Source organism: Oncorhynchus keta, chromosome 10, assembly GCF_023373465.1.
Source record: "Oncorhynchus keta strain PuntledgeMale-10-30-2019 chromosome 10, Oket_V2, whole genome shotgun sequence".
Taxonomy (NCBI): domain Eukaryota; kingdom Metazoa; phylum Chordata; class Actinopteri; order Salmoniformes; family Salmonidae; genus Oncorhynchus; species Oncorhynchus keta.
The window spans coordinates 13923633-13943657 of NC_068430.1; the positions used below are offsets into that span (position 1 = coordinate 13923633).

At 45.7% G+C, this 20025-nt stretch overlaps 1 protein-coding gene across 1 annotated transcript; it reads left to right on the forward strand.

The window, feature by feature from the left end:
• The first annotated feature begins 680 nt into the window (after positions 1-680).
• Positions 681-19031, forward strand: LOC118388250 (CD9 antigen-like). Its single transcript, XM_035777108.2, has 8 exons — positions 681-1256; positions 9168-9270; positions 15080-15177; positions 15802-15876; positions 15983-16078; positions 16212-16277; positions 16636-16719; positions 16871-19031. Exons 1-8 carry the CDS (start codon positions 1188-1190, stop codon positions 16934-16936), a joined length of 657 nt encoding a protein of 218 aa, XP_035633001.1. The 5' UTR covers positions 681-1187; the 3' UTR covers positions 16937-19031.
• Positions 19032-20025: the final 994 nt, after the last annotated feature.

A 20025-nucleotide genomic window follows, 5' to 3' on the forward strand; every position in this document is an offset into this window, starting at 1 on the left:
TCTTGCATGTCTACATTGATGCTAATTAGCATTTTCGAATTAGAGTAAATAGAGCCGAATATATTGATAAAAGTCACCTTGTCCAGGAGAGATTTACAGTTATCAAAACGTCACGCCGGGGAAAGCCTTACATGAAACACAAGCCTTGTTTGAAGTGGCTCTAAAATCCCTAATGGAAAAATGAATGGTGAAAAAAACTATAAACTATATTTTTTCTCCAATGTTTATTGGAAACATATATACATTTACACAATCAGCACTTGTTGTCGCTCAAATACAGTTTGCAGTTGTTGGTAGCTAGCTACAGATTTTTTTGCCATAAATATCTGTCAAAACACCTCAAAATAAGACATTGTATAAATAACAAGATGAAACTAGCTGAGACGAGTCAATTACGATTCCCCACATGGCAGTTTCGTGTCATTGTTGATAGCTAGCTACCTGGTCATCCATAATCGCAACAAGAGATTATTACCCCATTAAAGTGTCCATATCCTTTTCGTAACGTTGTCAACTAACCCAGCTATCTGATTCATCTCTACACTCACGAGTCAATGACAGAAAATGGGCAGTCCGACAATTTGCGTAAAATTCCTCTACAGATATAACAATGAGACAGATATTTCACTGGATGTATAAATGTGAAGCATCCGGTGTGCGGTTCCACTCACTACCAAATATGGTAGTGCGGGGAAGCATACTGGCGGGCTGTGGGAGAAGTTGGAACGATATGGATTTTGGCCGACATTTTGCAAATCTTTTCATCAATTAAACATTTAATGTCAATACAATTTCTGTTCCCAAAACTAGAATCTGTTATGAACGGGACGGACTAAGTTTTGTAGCTTTACCATTTTCAAAAGTTTGTAAAAATCGAGTTGTTTAGGCGTTCCGTAAAGGAAATATGCAGATGTTAACTAGAACGCGCCAATAGGGTATTTCTAGCGCGTGCTTGGCTCTGCTCCTTGCTTGTTCTGCCCTCTCTGACTCATTTGTTGTTATTGGAAATGACAAGTTCTGGTCTATCTTGGTTTCCTTAAAATCTTTGGCTCCTGCAATCATTTTGAGACTGCAGCGCGGGTTGTATGGTTGATGTCCAGTTATTTCCAACCCACATTTTTTAACAAAGTCTCACTCTCTTCTTGATCTTGTATTAGGATCTAGGACTAAAAAAAGCCTCTGGAATCATGAGTAAAGTGCAAGGTGGGATGAAATGCGTGAAATATCTCCTTTTCGTTTTCAACTTCATATTATGGGTAAGTGTTGGTCCTACTATTGATACATTAATATACAGTTATTCAATCATAAACAAGGTTGCATGTATGCATAATTGATCGTGATTGCGGATGCATTTTGCAGCAAGTGAATCTCTCACGCTGGTTGAAACCGATTCATTTATATTCTTATCTAGGTCTGGGGGGAAACTTCATTTCGTTTTAGATCTGTCTCTGCAATGTTATCTGTTTTTTTATCAATATAACTCGTTTCTTTTTTCCACATATGTTGTTACCAATAGTAGTCTTATTCTGACGGATGAGATAGGACTTCCTCACACATACACACAAGTACTGTACACACGCTCTCTTTCTATTCTCATCCTTCTTTAACCATGATGTGGCACATTGTACCATCTGAATTTCATGTAATGTCAACAAAATGTGTGAATTAACTATGTTAACAACTATTATGTCTGCAAAAAGTATGTTCAAATTACATTTTCAAATCAAATCGTATTTGTCACAAGCGTCGAATACAACAGGTGTAAACTTTACCGTGAAATGCTTTACTTAACAAGCCCTTAACCAACAATGACGTTCAAGAAATAGAGTTGAGAAAGTATTTACTAAATAAACTAAAGTTAATATATATATATATATGTGTGTGTGTGTGTCAAAAAGTGACAAGAAAATTGAAAAAAAGAAAATATGTTGCTGTAGAAACGGTTATTCCCTGATGTGAGTCAAACATAGCATAGGCCTATGAATTTGTTGCAGAACTGCAGTTTGTTTCTATATTTCCAACATAGCTATCTATGATATAGATCCTATTAAATAACTAGATGGGATATGCCATAAAACCTCATAGTTCCAGAATGGTGTGGAAAAGGCAGCCATATTGGTCAGGGAGACATCCAAACCTGTCTAATTGGAATGAATGGCAGTAGAGACAATCTTGATTTTTCTTATGTAGGAAAATAAAAGTAAGGCACGTGATATAGAGATTGTGTAATATAATTATTGTCAACCTACAATATTAAAATAGTTTCCACAGGTTTTATACCAATTTTCCAATAGATAGCCTAAAATATGTAAACAGACCATACATGTCTCCATGTTTTGTTTCATTGGAAAGCTGTGAGTGCTATTATATAATACAATATCAGTACTTGTTGCATTTACAACTTGTCTAAGTCCTATCATCAACTGATTTCAGCCAGTGTATGGCTGTGGATGGACTGCATTTTTTTAATGGAATGTTGGGATAAACTTCTTAAAATCAATCCCATATACTAAGATCTTACAAAACAAAGGTTTTAAATTCTCTAGTTCAGCAATATTAAAAACAGTCAAATGCTTCTCAAAGATGCCCTCTGTGGTGTTTAAACTAGCACTAACTGGCATTAATGGCAACAATGGCTGACACTAAAATAACATGCCATAGAATTCTGCAGCTGCCCGCAAGCTGTGCTGCAGTACGACACAACTTTTAAAGGAAGAACCACTGTAGTCCCAGTCGGTATTAGAACGTTGCGGCCCTACCCGCCAGTGGGGAAACAACCACATGACCTTTTTCAAACACAATTTTATTTTCTGCTTCTTTTAGTCAATAACAAAATTACATTTAAGAAAAGTCCAACATTTCTAAAGATAACATTCAACAGTGCCTGCTCTCAGGCGTTCTCACTACCTAAACGTAATACGATAGGGCTTCCCTCATGCCCCTTATCATGATGGTGCTCGCAGCCACGTGAGTGAGTGTTAGCTAGCTACCGACCGGAACATTAAGTGTTTTCCACACTCATAGCTACGTGTGTCCTACTTGGACACCGGGTCACCACATTTCCCACTCTGAATAGCCTGAAGCTCCACGACTCTTCTCGCAGGCCCTATTTCCCTATGTAGGAGCATTGTGAACCGCAGGCCCTATTTCCCTATGTAGGAGCATTGTGAACCGCAGGCCCTATTTCCCTATGTAGGAGCATTGTGAACCGCAGGCCCTATTTCCCTATGTAGGAGCATTGTGAACCGCAGGCCCTATTTCCCTGTAGGAGCATTGTGAACCGCAGGCCCTATTTCCCTGTAGGAGCATTGTGAACCGCAGGCCCTATTTCCCTATGTAGGAGCATTGTGAACCGCAGGCCCTATTTCCCTATGTAGGAGCATTGTGAACCGCAGGCCCTATTTCCCTGTAGGAGCATTGTGAACCGCAGGCCCTATTTCCCTGTAGGAGCATTGTGAACCGCAGGCCCTATTTCCCTATGTAGGAGCATTGTGAACCGCAGGTCCTATTTCCCTATGTAGGAGCATTGTGAACCGCAGGTCCTATTTCCCTATGTAGGAGCATTGTGAACCGCAGGCCCTATTTCCCTGTAGGAGCATTGTGAACCGCAGGCCCTATTTCCCTATGTAGGAGCATTGTGAACCGCAGGCCCTATTTCCCTGTAGGAGCATTGTGAACCGCAGGCCCTATTTCCCTATGTAGGAGCATTGTGAACCGCAGGTCCTATTTCCCTATGTAGGAGCATTGTGAACCGCAGGCCCTATTTCCCTGTAGGAGCATTGTGAACCGCAGGCCCTATTTCCCTGTAGGAGCATTGTGAACCGCAGGCCCTATTTCCCTATGTAGGAGCATTGTGAACCGCAGGCCCTATTTCCCTATGTAGGAGCATTGTGAACCGCAGGTCCTATTTCCCTGTAGGAGCATTGTGAACCGCAGGCCCTATTTCCCTGTAGGAGCATTGTGAACCGCAGGCCCTATTTCCCTGTAGAAGCATTGTGAACCGCAGGCCCTATTTCCCTATGTAGGAGCATTGTGAACCGCAGGTCCTATTTCCCTGTAGGAGCATTGTGAACCGCAGGCCCTATTTCCCTATGTAGGAGCATTGTGAACCGCAGGCCCTATTTCCCTATGTAGGAGCATTGTGAACCGCAGGCCCTATTTCCCTATGTAGGAGCATTGTGAACCGCAGGTCCTATTTCCCTATGTAGGAGCATTGTGAACCGCAGGTCCTATTTCCCTATGTAGGAGCATTGTGAACCGCAGGTCCTATTTCCCTGTAGGAGCATTGTGAACCGCAGGCCCTATTTCCCTATGTAGGAGCATTGTGAACCGCAGGCCCTATTTCCCTGTAGGAGCATTGTGAACCGCAGGCCCTATTTCCCTGTAGAAGCATTGTGAACCGCAGGCCCTATTTCCCTATGTAGGAGCATTGTGAACCGCAGATCCTATTTCCCTATGTAGGAGCATTGTGAACCGCAGGTCCTATTTCCCTGTAGGAGCATTGTGAACCGCAGGCCCTATTTCCCTGTAGGAGCATTGTGAACCGCAGGCCCTATTTCCCTGTAGAAGCATTGTGAACCGCAGGCCCTATTTCCCTATGTAGGAGCATTGTGAACCGCAGGTCCTATTTCCCTATGTAGGAGCATTGTGAACCGCAGGTCCTATTTCCCTATGTAGGAGCATTGTGAACCGCAGGCCCTATTTCCCTGTAGGAGCATTGTGAACCGCAGGCCCTATTTCCCTATGTAGGAGCATTGTGAACCGCAGGCCCTATTTCCCTGTAGGAGCATTGTGAACCGCAGGCCCTATTTCCCTATGTAGGAGCATTGTGAACCGCAGGTCCTATTTCCCTATGTAGGAGCATTGTGAACCGCAGGCCCTATTTCCCTATGTAGGAGCATTGTGAACCGCAGGCCCTATTTCCCTGTAGGAGCATTGTGAACCGCAGGCCCTATTTCCCTATGTAGGAGCATTGTGAACCGCAGGCCCTATTTCCCTATGTAGGAGCATTGTGAACCGCAGGCCCTATTTCCCTATGTAGGAGCATTGTGAACCGCAGGCCCTATTTCTCTCTATGTAGGAGCATTGTGAACCGCAGGTCCTATTTCCCTATGTAGGAGCATTGTGAACCGCAGGCCCTATTTCCCTGTAGGAGCATTGTGAACCGCAGGCCCTATTTCCCTATGTAGGAGCATTGTGAACCGCAGGCCCTATTTCCCTATGTAGGAGCATTGTGAACCGCAGGCCCTATTTCCCTATGTAGGAGCATTGTGAACCGCAGGTCGGGATTTTTGACCTGCTGGAACAACAGCTTTTCGGCACGTTTTGTTATTTCTGTATAACAGAAAATTAGCTATGAAGTTGGCTCTTTTACACTGGGGGTCAATGGGAAAAAAATGTTTGTTTCCCTCAATTTGTGGGCGTGGGTGAATATCGACTCAGACTATTAGCAGTGAATTTGAAACATTTATGGAATCATTCCTATAAAGCTGGCTAGCTAGCTATCAAACATACAGTGCAGATAAATTCTTAAAATGCATTATTTGTATTTTTTAATTTCACCTTTATTTAAACAGGTAGGCCAGCTGAGAACATGTTCTCATTTACAACTGCGACCTGGCCAAGATAAAGCAAAGCAAGATAAAATACATGAACAAGATGCATGCATACTTGCCGAGTACATGCACGTGTTTACATGCTGCAGGTGACAGAAATCTGAACGCATTGCCAGCGCTTTAAAAAACGTAGGATATATTGTCTCACATTCTTACCAGCCAAAAGGACCAACTGTATGGACAACCTGTACAGTACGTTAAAATATGATTTTATTCAACATTCTGGCTTGTAGAGGTTATGAGAGGAAACGCTCATTTCTGCCCGAAACATCGGGTTTCCATGCCAATTTGCTAATAGACTTTTAGGCCTTTACCCGAAGAATAGGGGAACAATGCTATCAGATAACATCTAACAATTGTTGTCACATTGCTAAGATATGTGTTCATATATTAAGTTTTTAACCTGTTTTCATATTGTTTTCTAAAAGTACAATTTTTGACCAATGTGTCACATTTCTGAAACTGAAATACAAATACATTGTTCTTGATGATATACGTAATATTATGGATATTAGAGTATCTCTATTCTCAACTTTACGATCTAGAGCTCTCTGCCCACGGTAAGACAATTGGTCGTCCCCAGAGTGGTGTCACTTCGTCAGACAACAGCCCTTTGTGCCCAGTTATGAGACAAAAGCAGCAGCGTTGTGAGCTGAGCCAAAGAGGGCGGGGTCATAGTGGTGAGGAGAAAGCCAATGAGGGCGGGGTCATAGTGGTGAGGAGAAAGCCAAAGAGGGCAGGGTCATAGTGGTGAGGAGAAAGCCAAAGAGGGCAGGGTCATAGTGGTGAGGAGAAAGCCAAAGAGGGCAGGGTCATAGTGGTGAGGAGAAAGCCAAAGAGGGCAGGGTCATAGTGGTGAGGAGAAAGCCAAAGAGGGCAGGGTCATAGTGGTGAGGAGAAAGCCAATGAGGGCAGGGTCATAGTGGTGAGGAGAAAGCCAATGAGGGCAGGGTCATAGTGGTGAGGAGAAAGCCAATGAGGGCAGGGTCATAGTGGTGAGGAGAAAGCCAATGAGGGCAGGGTCATAGTGGTGAGGAGAAAGCCAATGAGGGCAGGGTCATAGTGGTGAGGAGAAAGCCAATGAGGGCAGGGTCATAGTGGTGAGGAGAAAGCCAATGAGGGCAGGGTCATAGTGGTGAGGAGAAAGCCAATGAGGGCAGGGTCATAGTGGTGAGGAGAAAGCCAATGATGGCAGGGTCATAGTGGTGAGGAGAAAGCCAATGAGGGCGGGGTCATAGTGGTGAGGAGAAAGCCAATGAGGGCAGGGTCATAGTGGTGAGGAGAAAGCCAATGAGGGCAGGGTCATAGTGGTGAGGAGAAAGCCAATGAGGGCAGGGTCATAGTGGTGAGGAGAAAGCCAATGAGGGCGGGGTCATAGTGGTGAGGAGAAAGCCAATGAGGGCAGGGTCATAGTGGTGAGGAGAAAGCCAATGAGGGCAGGGTCATAGTGGTGAGGAGAAAGCCAATGAGGGCGGGGTCATAGTGGTGAGGAGAAAGCCAAAGAGGGCAGGGTCATAGTGGTGAGGAGAAAGCCAAAGAGGGCAGGGTCATAGTGGTGAGGAGAAAGCCAAAGAGGGCAGGGTCATAGTGGTGAGGAGAAAGCCAAAGAGGGCAGGGTCATAGTGGTGAGGAGAAAGCCAATGAGGGCAGGGTCATAGTGGTGAGGAGAAAGCCAATGAGGGCAGGGTCATAGTGGTGAGGAGAAAGCCAATGAGGGCAGGGTCATAGTGGTGAGGAGAAAGCCAATGAGGGCAGGGTCATAGTGGTGAGGAGAAAGCCAATGAGGGCAGGGTCATAGTGGTGAGGAGAAAGCCAATGAGGGCAGGGTCATAGTGGTGAGGAGAAAGCCAATGATGGCAGGGTCATAGTGGTGAGGAGAAAGCCAATGAGGGCGGGGTCATAGTGGTGAGGAGAAAGCCAATGAGGGCAGGGTCATAGTGGTGAGGAGAAAGCCAATGAGGGCAGGGTCATAGTGGTGAGGAGAAAGCCAATGAGGGCAGGGTCATAGTGGTGAGGAGAAAGCCAATGAGGGCAGGGTCATAGTGGTGAGGAGAAAGCCAAAGAGGGCAGGGTCATAGTGGTGAGGAGAAAGCCAATGAGGGCAGGGTCATAGTGGTGAGGAGAAAGCCAATGAGGGCAGGGTCATAGTGGTGAGGAGAAAGCCAATGAGGGCAGGGTCATAGTGGTGAGGAGAAAGCCAATGAGGGCAGGGTCATAGTGGTGAGGAGAAAGCCAATGAGGGCAGGGTCATAGTGGTGAGGAGAAAGCCAATGAGGGCAGGGTCATAGTGGTGAGGAGAAAGCCAATGAGGGCAGGGTCATAGTGGTGAGGAGAAAGCCAATGAGGGCAGGGTCATAGTGGTGAGGAGAAAGCCAAAGAGGGCAGGGTCATAGTGGTGAGGAGAAAGCCAATGAGGGCAGGGTCATAGTGGTGAGGAGAAAGCCAATGAGGGCAGGGTCATAGTGGTGAGGAGAAAGCCAATGAGGGCAGGGTCATAGTGGTGAGGAGAAAGCCAAAGAGGGCAGGGTCATAGTGGTGAGGAGAAAGCCAATGAGGGCAGGGTCATAGTGGTGAGGAGAAAGCCAAAGAGGGCAGGGTCATAGTGGTGAGGAGAAAGCCAATGAGGGCAGGGTCATAGTGGTGAGGAGAAAGCCAAAGAGAACGACGTGGTAGTGGACACAGCTTGAGGCTGAGACACCACGGGCTGCCCTGTCTAGGTTTTAGCTCTAGGCACAGATGTAGGATTAGTTTACCCTCTGCCTATCCCTCTACTTATGCATCCCCATTAGGGGTTTAAAATGTAACACTGACCTTAGGTCAGCGTCTTGGGGCCGTGTCTGCTTTGGCTGCCCCTCTACATGGTGCTCTGAAGGCCAAAGGCCCCAGAGGTTAAAAGCGGACTAGTTAGCATGTGTTACTTTTTTATTACAACATAATACCATTACATTTCCACTATATGCAGTAACAGTTGAAAACAACTGGTTATGGTGTATGTATTTTTAATGGGAAACAGAGGACACACAAGGGCTGTGGTTAGTTGTGAAGTCAATTATTTTCTTACTGGCTGTTCCTTTTAATGAAAACAGCCATTTTTGACAGTTGTTTTTTTTCTGAGTACAATGTTTTATTGAAGCGTCTGCCCAAGAGTATCTGCTCAGCCTCTATGTCAGGCCAGGCAGCACACGGATGGAATACCACCGTGTATCTGGTAAGGCTGTCATGGGGATCAGTGCTGTCCTGATCTGTTCTCAAGGTCAACTCCAGACAATGTTATTATTAATAGACACCAGTCAGTCTGAATCTCATCTATAGTATGCAACATCATGCTCTAATAAAGGTTTAATGGTTCATGATGACATTAAAAAAAGGAATGTATACAATATTGTGCAAAATGGGTTAATTGATTGTCAATGTGTTGCATTGTTAAACAGTGAATATCTGTATAACAATGTTGATGATTAATGAATACATGTATTTATTTATTTCCACTAAATGTTATACAGTGAATATTGGTGTATGTTTATGCTTGATCTCTCCTTTTCTGCACCCCAGCTGTGTGGCTCATTTGTGTTGGCAGTGGGATTATGGCTGAGGTTTGACCCAGAGACAGTCCAGCTCCTGACTGGAGAGGAAGCGCCTGAGACCTTCTTCATAGGTGAGTCCAGTTCACAGTGAGACCAGGTGCCCAGATCAGCTGAACACCCTCCCAACTGTTCTACTGGAATTAGTTACCAGTCTCGTGTTTAGTATGGCATAACATAACCATAGCAAAATGCTAACATCTCCTCTGTTTCAAAAAAGGTTTTCAAAAAATGTCCTTACATTTCCTTGTACGGAACACAGCCCAGCTACCTACAATGTTCACTAGGGTAGGAATACGTTTGAAGTACAGTATTTAATGCGTGGCTATCTTTGTGTTTGTTGAAGCATTTCCCATCAACCTGGTCCTGTTTTAATCTCACAGGAACATACACTGAGTGTATAAAACATTAAGAACACCTTCCTGATCTAAAGTTGCACCCCCTTTTGCCCTCAGAACAGCCTGTGTTCGTCGGCATGGACTCAACAAGGTGTCAAGCGTTTCACAACACATGTTGACTCCAATGCTTCCCACAGTTGTCAAGTTGGCTGGATGTCCTTTGGGTGGTGGGCCATTCTTGATACACATGGGAAACTGTTGTGTGAAAAACCCAGCAGCGTTGTGATTCTTGACACACTCAAACCAGTACACCTGGCACCTACTAACATACCCCGTTCAAAGGCACTTAAATCGTTTGTCTTGCCCATTCACCCTCTGAATGGCACACATACAGTACACTACCGTTCAAAAGTTTGGGGTCACTTAGAAATGTCCTTGTTTTTAAAGAAAATTTATTTTTTGTCCATTAAAATAACATCAAATTGATCAGAAATACAGTGGAGACATTGTTCATGTTGTAAATTACTATTGTAGCTGGAAACGGCAGATTTTGTATGGAATATCTACATAGGTGTACAGAGGCCCATTATGAGCAACCATCACTCTTGTTTTCCAATGGCACGTTGTGTTAGCTAATCTAAGTTTATAATTTGAAAAGGATAATTAATCATTAGAAAACCCTTTTGCAATTACATTAGCACAGCTGAAAACGGTTTTGCTGATTTAAAGAAGCAATAAAACTGTCCTTCTTTAGACTAGTTGAGTATCTGGAGCGTCAACATTTGTGGGTTCGATTACAGGCTCAAAACACCAGTCTCAATGTCAACAGTGAAGAGGCGACTCTGGGATGCTGGCCTTCTAGGCAGAGTTGCAAAGAAAAAGTTGTATCTCAGACTGGCCAATAAAGGGAAAAGATTAAGATGGGCAAAAGAACACAGACACTGGACAGAGGAACTCTGCCTAGAAGGCCAGCATCACATTTCCAGCTACAATAGTAATTTACAACATTAACAATGTCTACACTGTATTTCTGATCAATTTGATGTTATTTTAATGGACAAAAAATGACATTTCTAAGTGACCCCAAACTTTTGAACGTTGTGTACACAATCCATGTCTCAATGTTTAAAAATCCTTCTTTAACCTGTCTTCAACCCTTCATCTACACTGATTGAAGTGGATTTAACAAGTGACATCAGCTTTTACCTGGATTCACCTGGTCAGTCTATGTCACTCAGTGTATATGCTATGACAGGAATCTTAACTTTTTGATGGTTTATTCTATTAGAGTCAGCAGTCAATTGCCTGTGGGTCATCATCCCCTTTTAGGACATAATCACAGGTTTATTCTTGCAACAACAAACATATTTCCCACATGAGCTCTTTGAAGAGAAAGTGCTTGGAGGGGCATTTTCCTGAGCGTCCAATTATATGAAAACGATAACAATAACCTTCACACAATGCCTCTCAACGTTCAGTATTAAGTACACTTCAGTTCAGTGTTCCATACAATAGCATCTCTCTCAATGGGTCTCCACCATGGAAATTAGTAGAATGCAGCCTATTCTTGTTACTCCCACTTAGAGCATGACCTCAAATGGTGACTTCACTTCATCAGCTCTTCACCATGCCTTCACCCAGTCGGCTGCTGTCCTCAGGGTGCTCTGAGGCTACAGTCTCCTAGTGACCGCCACTATCCCAATAGCCAGAAAGTCATGATATCATCAAACAGTGCGTCATTCATTGCACAGTGTGATATTGACATCTGGTGTCAACTTCTTGATTTAATACTAGTTAAATGCAGTAAAAGAAGATCTGGATAGATGCCCAAGCTTTGGGATGATGTATGCAATGTAGCTAGCTGTTTATGATAACACTATCAAGTTAATTGTGGCTTTCAATGCGAATGTCATACCAGCGCTTGCCTGGGCATCCAAACCATGTGGCACAAAGAGAGCTTCTTACCCAACATGGTGACTTCTGAGTTTGGTAATATGCTCTTAGAAAAAAAAGAGTTCCAAAAGGGTTCTTCCGCTATCCCCATAGGAACACCCTTTTTGGTTCCAGGTAGAACAGAACCATTTTGGCTTCTACCTGGAACCAAAAAGCATTCTCTTAGGGAGACAGCCGAAGAACCCTTTTAGGTTCTAGATAGCACTTTATTTTCTTATAAGAGTGTATTGGCTGTAGCCAACAATACATGCATAACCATGTGTTCTTATCCATTTAATTTCACATTTAATGTGGAGACGTTGCAACAACAAAAATCACTACGGTTGATCATTATTTTATCATATTGCCTTGGCAACACAGGACACATATTATCTTGGCCTGCATAAGAACCATAGGAGAGAGAAAGGCCATATTGCAGCTGTCCCGATGAGACAAGACCAGACTGAACAGACAGAGATAACATAGAGGGGCAATATGCAGCATTCTCTACGGATGATTCACTTTCCATTCTGTCACTTCTGTGTCTGTGTAAGCTGAGACAAGCCTATGGGGAGCAGCCACAGTAGATTTGCACACTGAACTCTCAAAGATTTGCATTGCCCATTGCTATCCTCCACCAATGCTGGGCCAACACAGAAGTGCAAATGCTTAGATATGGCAGATATCGATAAGGATGAGTCCTGTACATGTGTTGGGAAGGCCTCTCTTATCAACGTCGCTAGCTTTGTTTGTGTAAAGCAAGGCACCTGTCTTGTCTCATGGTGTTTTCCATTGCTAAGCAGGAGATAAGCTTTGAGCTCAGCCAGCCCTCTTGTTCCCAGTTTCCTCCCCCAACCACAGGGCAGCCACAGCGGACTGTTTCGCCACACCTCCTGTCTATTGTTCTTAAGCAATGAAAACAACCTTAGCGCACCACGGCCCCAATGTGGTTTAATTGGGCAGCAATAGCAGTTCCTGCCTGTGTCATTGATTAAGCCCTGAACACGAAGTATGGGGACTGCCCTGGTGTACCATTACTAGCCTATCACAGGGCTGGTAATGAGAGGTGTAGGAAGGCAACACAGGGCTGGAAGTTAGGAGTATGGGAGGGCACCACAGGGCTGGTAGTGAGGGGTGTGGTGGGGATACCACAGGGCTGGTAGTAATGGGTATGGGGGGGAACCTCAGGGCTAGTAGTGAGGGGTGTGGGGGGGGGAACCTCAGGGCTGGTAGTGAGGGGTGTGGGAGGGCACCACAGGGCTGGTAGTGAGGGGTGTGGTGGGGATACCACAGGGCTGGTAGTAATGGGTATGGGGGAACCTCAGGGCTAGTAGTGAGGGGGTGTGGGGGGAACCTCAGGGCTGGTAGTGAGGGTGTGGGAGGGCACCACAGGGCTGGTAGTGAGGGGTGCGGGGGGGCACCACCGGGCTGGTAGTGAGGGGTGTGGGGGGGGGGACCTCAGGGCTGGTAGTGAGGGGTGTGGGAGGGCACCACAGGGCTGGTAGTGAGGGGTGTGGGGGGCACCACAGGGCTGGTAGTGAGGGGTGGGGGGGACCTCAGGGCTGGTAGTGAGGGGTGTGGGAGGGCACCACAGGGCTGGTAGTGAGGGGTGTGGGGGGGCACCACAGGGCAGGTAGTGAGGGGTGGGGGGGCACCACAGGGCTGGTAGTGAGGGGTGTGGGGGGCACCACAGGGCTCGTAGTGAGGGGTGTGGGGGGGCACCACAGGGCTGGTAGTGAGGGGTGTGGGGGGGCACCACAGGGCTGGTAGTGAGGGGTGTGGGGGAGGGGGAACCTCAGGGCTGGTAGTGAGGGGTGTGGAAAGGCACCACAGGGCTGGTAGTGAGGGGTGTGGGGGGCACCACAGGGCTGGTAGTGAGGGGTGTGGGGGGACCTCAGGGCTGGTAGTGAGGGGTGTGGGAGGGCACCACAGGGCTGGTAGTGAGAGGTGTGGGGGGCACCACAGGGCTGGTAGTGAGGGGGGGGGACCTCAGGGCTGGTAGTAAGGGGTGTGGGAGGGCACCACAGGGCTGGTAGTGAGGGGTGTGGGGGAGGGGGGAACCTCAGGGCTGGTAGTGAGGGGTGTGGGAGGGCACCACAGGGCTGGTAGTGAGAGGTGTGGGGGGGCACCACAGGGCTGGTAGTGAGGGGTGTGGGGGGACCTCAGGGCTGGTAGTGAGGGGTGTGGGGGGGGGACCTCAGGGCTGGTAGTGAGGGGTGTGGGGGGGACCTCAGGGCTGGTAGTGAGGGGTGTGGGAGGGCACCACAGGGCTGGTAGTAAGGGGTGTGGGAGGGCACCACAGGGCTGGTAGTGAGGGGTGTGGGAGGGCACCACAGGGCTGGTAGTGAGAGGTGTGGGGGGCACCACAGGGCTGGTAGTGAGGGGGGACCTCAGGGCTGGTAGTAAGGGGTGTGGGAGGGCACCACAGGGCTGGTAGTGAGGGGTGTGGGGGAGGGGGAACCTCAGGGCTGGTAGTGAGGGGTGTGGGAGGGCACCACAGGGCTGGTAGTGAGAGGTGTGGGGGGGCACCACGGGGCTGGTAGTGAGGGGTGTGGGGGGGGGACCTCAGGGCTGGTAGTGAGGGGTGGGGGGGGGGGACCTCAGGGCTGGTAGTGAGGGGTGTGGGGGGACCTCAGGGCTGGTAGTGAGGGGTGTGGGAGGGCACCACAGGGCTGGTAGTAACGGGTGTGGGAGGGCACCACAGGGCTGGTAGTGAGGGGTGTGGGGGGGACCTCAGGGCTGGTAGTGAGGGGTGTGGGAGGGCACCACAGGGCTTCTAGTGAGGGGTGTGGGGGGGCCTCAGGGCTGGTAGTGAGGGAGGGGGACATCATAGGGCTGGTAGTAAGGGAGGGGGCGTCACAGGGCTGATAGTGAGTGGGGGAACATCACAGGGCTTTTAGTTGGGGGATATCACAGGGCTTTTAGTGGGGGGACATCACAGGGCTGATAGTGAGGGGGGAACATCACAGGGCTTTTAGTGGGGGGAACATCACAGGGCTGGTAGTGAGGGAGGGGGGCATCACAGGGCTGATAGTGAGGGGGGACATCACAGGGCTTTTAGTGGGGGGATATCGCAGGGCTGGTAGTGAGGGGAGGTGATTATCTTTCCTACTCCTTGTGTTGAGAGGGGTAATGTTGCTCAAGCAGGGGTGAAGCAGCTAACGACATCCACATGCCTCTGAAAATGAGTGTTGTGTTGATGAGAGACGTTGTAGAGAAATGTACTGCTGCAAGTTCAGCAAAGATGTGCGTTGGATTACCTTAGCAACACCAAGATATTCAGGGTATGCAAAATATATTCAATCAACCGAGAGGCACTTTGAATAATGTGCAATTAGCACTTTGAAGTGGAAAAGTACCTTGTTTTAATGTCACTTTTCACAACTGTCAGGATTTTGCATCTCCTTTCAGCTCCTGTATTTTCCACATCGAACACTTCAGAATGTTAACATGTTAGCTGTATTATATATGGGATATTCCTACACTTCAGTTTGCAGTTATCTAGATTGTGTTGCTGCATGGTTTGGTCCATGTGCAACAATCTTTGTTAATGCTGTCACCATCTGTTGATTCACTGAACCCCCCCACTCACTCTCTGTCTATCTCTCCTCAGCCGTGTACATACTGATTGGTGCAGGTGGGGGAATGACGCTGGTGGGATTCTTTGGTTGCTGTGGAGCTGTGAAGGAGTCACAGTGTCTCCTTGCGTCGGTGGGTAATTGGTGGGAGTTTTACCTTAGGTACCTGTTCAGTGGAATGCAATTTTATCTTAGCTCTACCCAACCATTTTGAGTCAACACAAGCCTCCCACTGGGCACAGATGTCAATGCAATGTCTATTCCACGTTGGGTCATCATCATTTCATTGAACTGATGTGAAAACAATATTGGTTCCACCAGTGTGTGCCTGGTGGGCTTCTCTTATGAGTATACTGTCAGCAGGCCCTGAGTTTTTACTAACCATATGTCCTGATCTGGGAAAACTCCTGGCCATATGTACAGGATACTGTATGGTAGGCTATGCATTAAAATGAACTGGGTGGTTCGAGCCCTGAATGCTGATTGGCTGACAGCCGTGCTATATCAGACGGTATACCATGGGTATGACAACATTTCTTTCTACTGCTTTCGTTATGTTGGTAACCAGTTTATAACAGCAATAAGGCTCCTCAGGCGTTTGTGGTATATGGCCAATATACCATGGCTAAGGGCTGTATCCAGGCACTCCGCATTGCATTGTGCATTAGAACAGCCCTTAGTCGTGGTATATTGGTGATATACCACACCCCCTCAGGCCTTATTGGCTTAATATGTCACTGCCCTCTCTGTTTTGCAGTTCTTTGCCTGTCTTCTTGTAATCGTTGGTGCAGAGGTTGCTGCAGGTGTGTTTGGATTCATGAGCAAAGACAAGGTATATCCACTCCAATCAATGTTCTGATATTAAACTTAAATGAAAGACAATTTATTGATACTGCAATCTCTGACTAATTTTAATTCATCCTTAATCTATGTTTTAGATCATTGAAGATATTCAAAAGTTCTACAGTGAATCTATTTCAGAAGGTTCTGAAAATGCCAACCGGACGGCAATAGCAGCAATTTACCACACTGTTGTGAGTTAAACTACTGTTTTCTTTATGCTCTCATTAAGTACTTATTGATCATGTCACATTGTCAATGTCGTCCATTTCTATGTTTTGATATGCTATATTTATTTGTTATATTCTGTTTTATTTCCATTTGTAGCTGAATTGTTGTGGGGACTCCGTGACTAACCCGTCTCTGTGTCTTCCTGGTGATGAAGACCTAAAGGTACAAACAACTCTTCTTTGTGCTCTCCTGCTGCAGTATCATATATTCCTCTAGGTGGCAGTATAACACCATTGAAAACAACATGGTTTACCGTAGTTCCACTTCTTGTCTCCTTTACTGTCTGATAGCCATTACTTTAGGCCAGCTGTTATCTATTTTACCTAATTTCAAATTAGATTATTAATATCTAGTTTCATAGGCTAGTTATATTACAGTAGTACCTATAGCTGTGCTTAGATCATGGGTTTCAGAGATATTGTGTGCTCTATAGAGGCTAATGAAGATACCCTAATGTTCTCTTATTAAGAAAAAGTGAATAAAGGTATTGTAAGTGACATTATGCTATGTGTGTTTCCAGAACTGTCTGAATGCAATAACGGACTTTTTCAATGAAAAGCTCTACATTATCGGATATGTGGGGATTGGTGTTGCAGGTGTAATGGTAAGAGTCTTACTGACACTCAGGCACAAATTACATTATGTTACATATGGTAACTCATTATATCATTATTTACAAAATATTACCAAAAATCTGCAGAAAACTGTATTACAAGCTTATAGTCGACTAATATAGTTGTTTGTTCTCTCCTCAGGTCATTGGTATGATCTTCAGTATGGTCCTCTGCTGTGCAATTCGGAACAACAGGGAGGTGATCTAGAAAGACCCAGTAGCTACAGCCTTACCCCTCCCACCCTGCAGGCTTAATACCGACTCACCAGCCCTTTATAATCACAATGCCTGAACAAGGAGGGTACATCACATCTGGGATGGAGGACAGGGGAGCCCTTTTTAACACAAACATTCAAGTCCCAATTTAGTGATACGGGTGTGATATCACACACTGAAATGTTGACAGGGATTTCCCCGTCCCCTGGACAGAGGCAGTTAGACCAGAACCCCTCTCTCTCCTCTGGCATCTCGGTGACCTGAATAACTGGCCTCTTACTGCACTCCTCTCCAAGCACAACGTGGCTCAGCATCTGGCACTACTCTGAGACATCCCCCATGGTTCTCATCTTCTAACACTGCCATGTTCATGTACTGTCTTCCTCTTTGACGCAGGAACGTGATGGCTGAGGAGCATTGCTGTATACAAACTCCTTTGTGTGCTGTTTTTAACATTATTTATTCAATGTCTTGTAACCTCAGTTCAAGGGTTAATTTTGTGTACAGAGCTACTGTAGTCGTACGTTGTCTGCTTGTAAAGTTGTATTTAGGTCAGTAATCTTAACTTCAGTCATTGAGTTTTACATAACTGTTGTTGGGACTTGCACCTACTGCATGCATCATACCTACTGTATGCATCATTACTCACTAAATGTCTCAAATGTGTATCTTTGTATAGACAAGCCCAAGCAATCTATTCCTACCACAGCTGCATATTCTATTATCAAATTGTATGTTGTTTTTCTTTGCTTGGCCCATCAGCATAGTGTTGCTCTGCTACAAGCAGACCCTGCACCTTGTTTTGGAAAAGAGCTGATTTCAACTTGACAAACATTCTGAAGAACTTTTGTCATTAATATTCTGTGTCAGGAAGCAGCTACATTTTATGAAGCACTGTACTGTCATTATTTTAATGTCCAACCTGAAGTCTGGATGTTCAAGCCTTTTTGCAGTGTCCTGGGCGAGGCCTCAGAGAACACGTGTGAACTGTTCCAGTGAGTTAGTGTATATTTTTGAATGAATCTAGTGGGTGTTAATATTGTTTGCACACAGTTGGCCCACACGGTTGTAGATCCAGGTTATGTATGCTAATAATGTCAAACAAAAAAGACATTGAACGCTTTTATTTTATCAGCATGTCCATTTGGTAAAATGAGATCTGTTTTTATCCTATTTAAATGTTCATGGATCTCCCGTGAGAAAGCTAAAAGAAATTAGACTATTTAACCTAGTTAATAGCAGAAAGCTATTAGCTGTATTTGACAAACATTAGGAATGTGGGGGTCAGTTGATTGTTCACCCATCTGCAACCGCCTGACTATATGTGATAATGGTCAAATCTGATGCCCGACCCCAACCAGCAAATATAGAAAATGCACTGTACAGTTCCCATTTTTCGCTTGAACATTTATTTATTGACAAATTAAGTTTTAACATACAGGTGACCCCAAAGCTTAGGTTTACGCACTAATGCCAGGTAAAAAATAATGAAAAACCGGTAACACTACCGGACACCCAGCATCATAACACATTATGAAACGGTCATAATAACCATGTCATAATATGTCATAACAGCTGACAAAACTTGTTATGACACATATATTTGAACCTGTTGTGACATATATTGCATTATTTTATGGCTGGTTATGACACCTACATAAGTGTGTCAAAACCTACCACACAACGCAAAACATTCCATTACACCATAGCCTACTCTTCAACAGCATGTTTATGTTATATAACATTTTCTGAAATTGGGCACACATTGCTGTCAGACTAGCACCTACCCAGACTAGCACCTACCCCAATGCTCTCTTTCTGATGACAGGGATGAACGCAGGAACAGATTTCAGGAGCAGGACAAGACACCCTCTTTTTGACTGATGACTGACATAAGGGCATGCACATGACAGGCCTGTCTGGTTTATATGATTATGATGGTCATAATGATTCTTGTATTATGAAAAAAACATGACTGTAAATAATTCATCACAACAACAAAGGACTTAAGAAACAAACTTTCAAACAAAAGGAAACTTCTTGGCAGGGAAAAAACACATCTGAATAAATATGGGTTTTAATATGGAGTTGGTCCCCCCTTTGCTGCTATAACAGCCTCCACTCTTCTGGGAAGGCTTTATACTAGATGTTGGAACATTGCTGCAGGGACTTGCTTCCATTCAGTAACAAGAGCATTAATGTGGTCGGGCACTGATGTTGGGAGATTAGGCCTGGCTTGCAGTCGGCGTTCCAATTCATCCCAATGGGGTTGAGGTCAGGGCTCTGTGCAGGCCAGTCAAGTTCTTCCACACCGATCTCAACAAACCACTTCTGTATGGATCTTGCGTTGTGCACGGGGTCTTGTCATGCTGAAACAGGAAAGAGCCTTCCCCAAAATGTTGCCACAAAGTTGGAAGCAGAGAATCGTCTAGAATGTAATTGTATGCAGTAGCATTCAGATTTCCCTTCACTGGAACTAAGGGGACAAGCCCGATCTATGAAAAACAGCCCCAGACCATTATTCCTCCTACACCAAACTTTACAGTTGGCACTGCATTGGGGCAGGTAGCGTTCTCCAAACCCAGATTAGACCGTCGGATTGCCAGATGGTGAAGTGACTCATCAATCCAGAGAACGGGTTTCCACTGCTAGAGTCCAATGGTGGCGAGTTTACACCACTCCAGCTAACGCTTGGCATTGAGCATGGGAATCTTAGGCATGCGTGCGGCTGCTCGGCCATGGAAACAAATTTCATGAAGCTCCCAACGAACAGTTCTTATGCTGACGTTGCTCCGGAAGTAGTTTGGAACTTGGTAGTGAGTGTTGCAACGGAGGACAGATTAATTTTTGCGCTTCAGCCCTTCGCTGTCCTGCGCTTGTGTGGCATACCACTTCACGGCTGAGCCGTTGTTGCTCCTAGGCATTTCCACTTCACACTAACAGCACTTACAGTTGACCGGTGAAGCTCTAGCAGGGCAGACATTTGACCAACTGACTTGTTGGAAAGGAGGCATCCTATGACGGTGCCACGTTGAAAGTCACTGAGCTCTTCAGTGAGGCCATTCTACTGCCAATGTTTGT

Bases quoted from the DNA above. Each gene is read 5' to 3' on its own strand.
- LOC118388250 (XM_035777108.2), top strand. From the start codon at position 1,188: ATGAGTAAAGTGCAAGGTGGGATGAAATGCGTGAAATATCTCCTTTTC. The intron at 1,257-9,167 runs GTAAGTGTTGGT...TCTGCACCCCAG, and splicing joins TTTTCAACTTCATATTATGG to CTGTGTGGCTCATTTGTGTT. The intron at 15,178-15,801 runs GTGGGTAATTGG...TCTGTTTTGCAG, and splicing joins CACAGTGTCTCCTTGCGTCG to TTCTTTGCCTGTCTTCTTGT.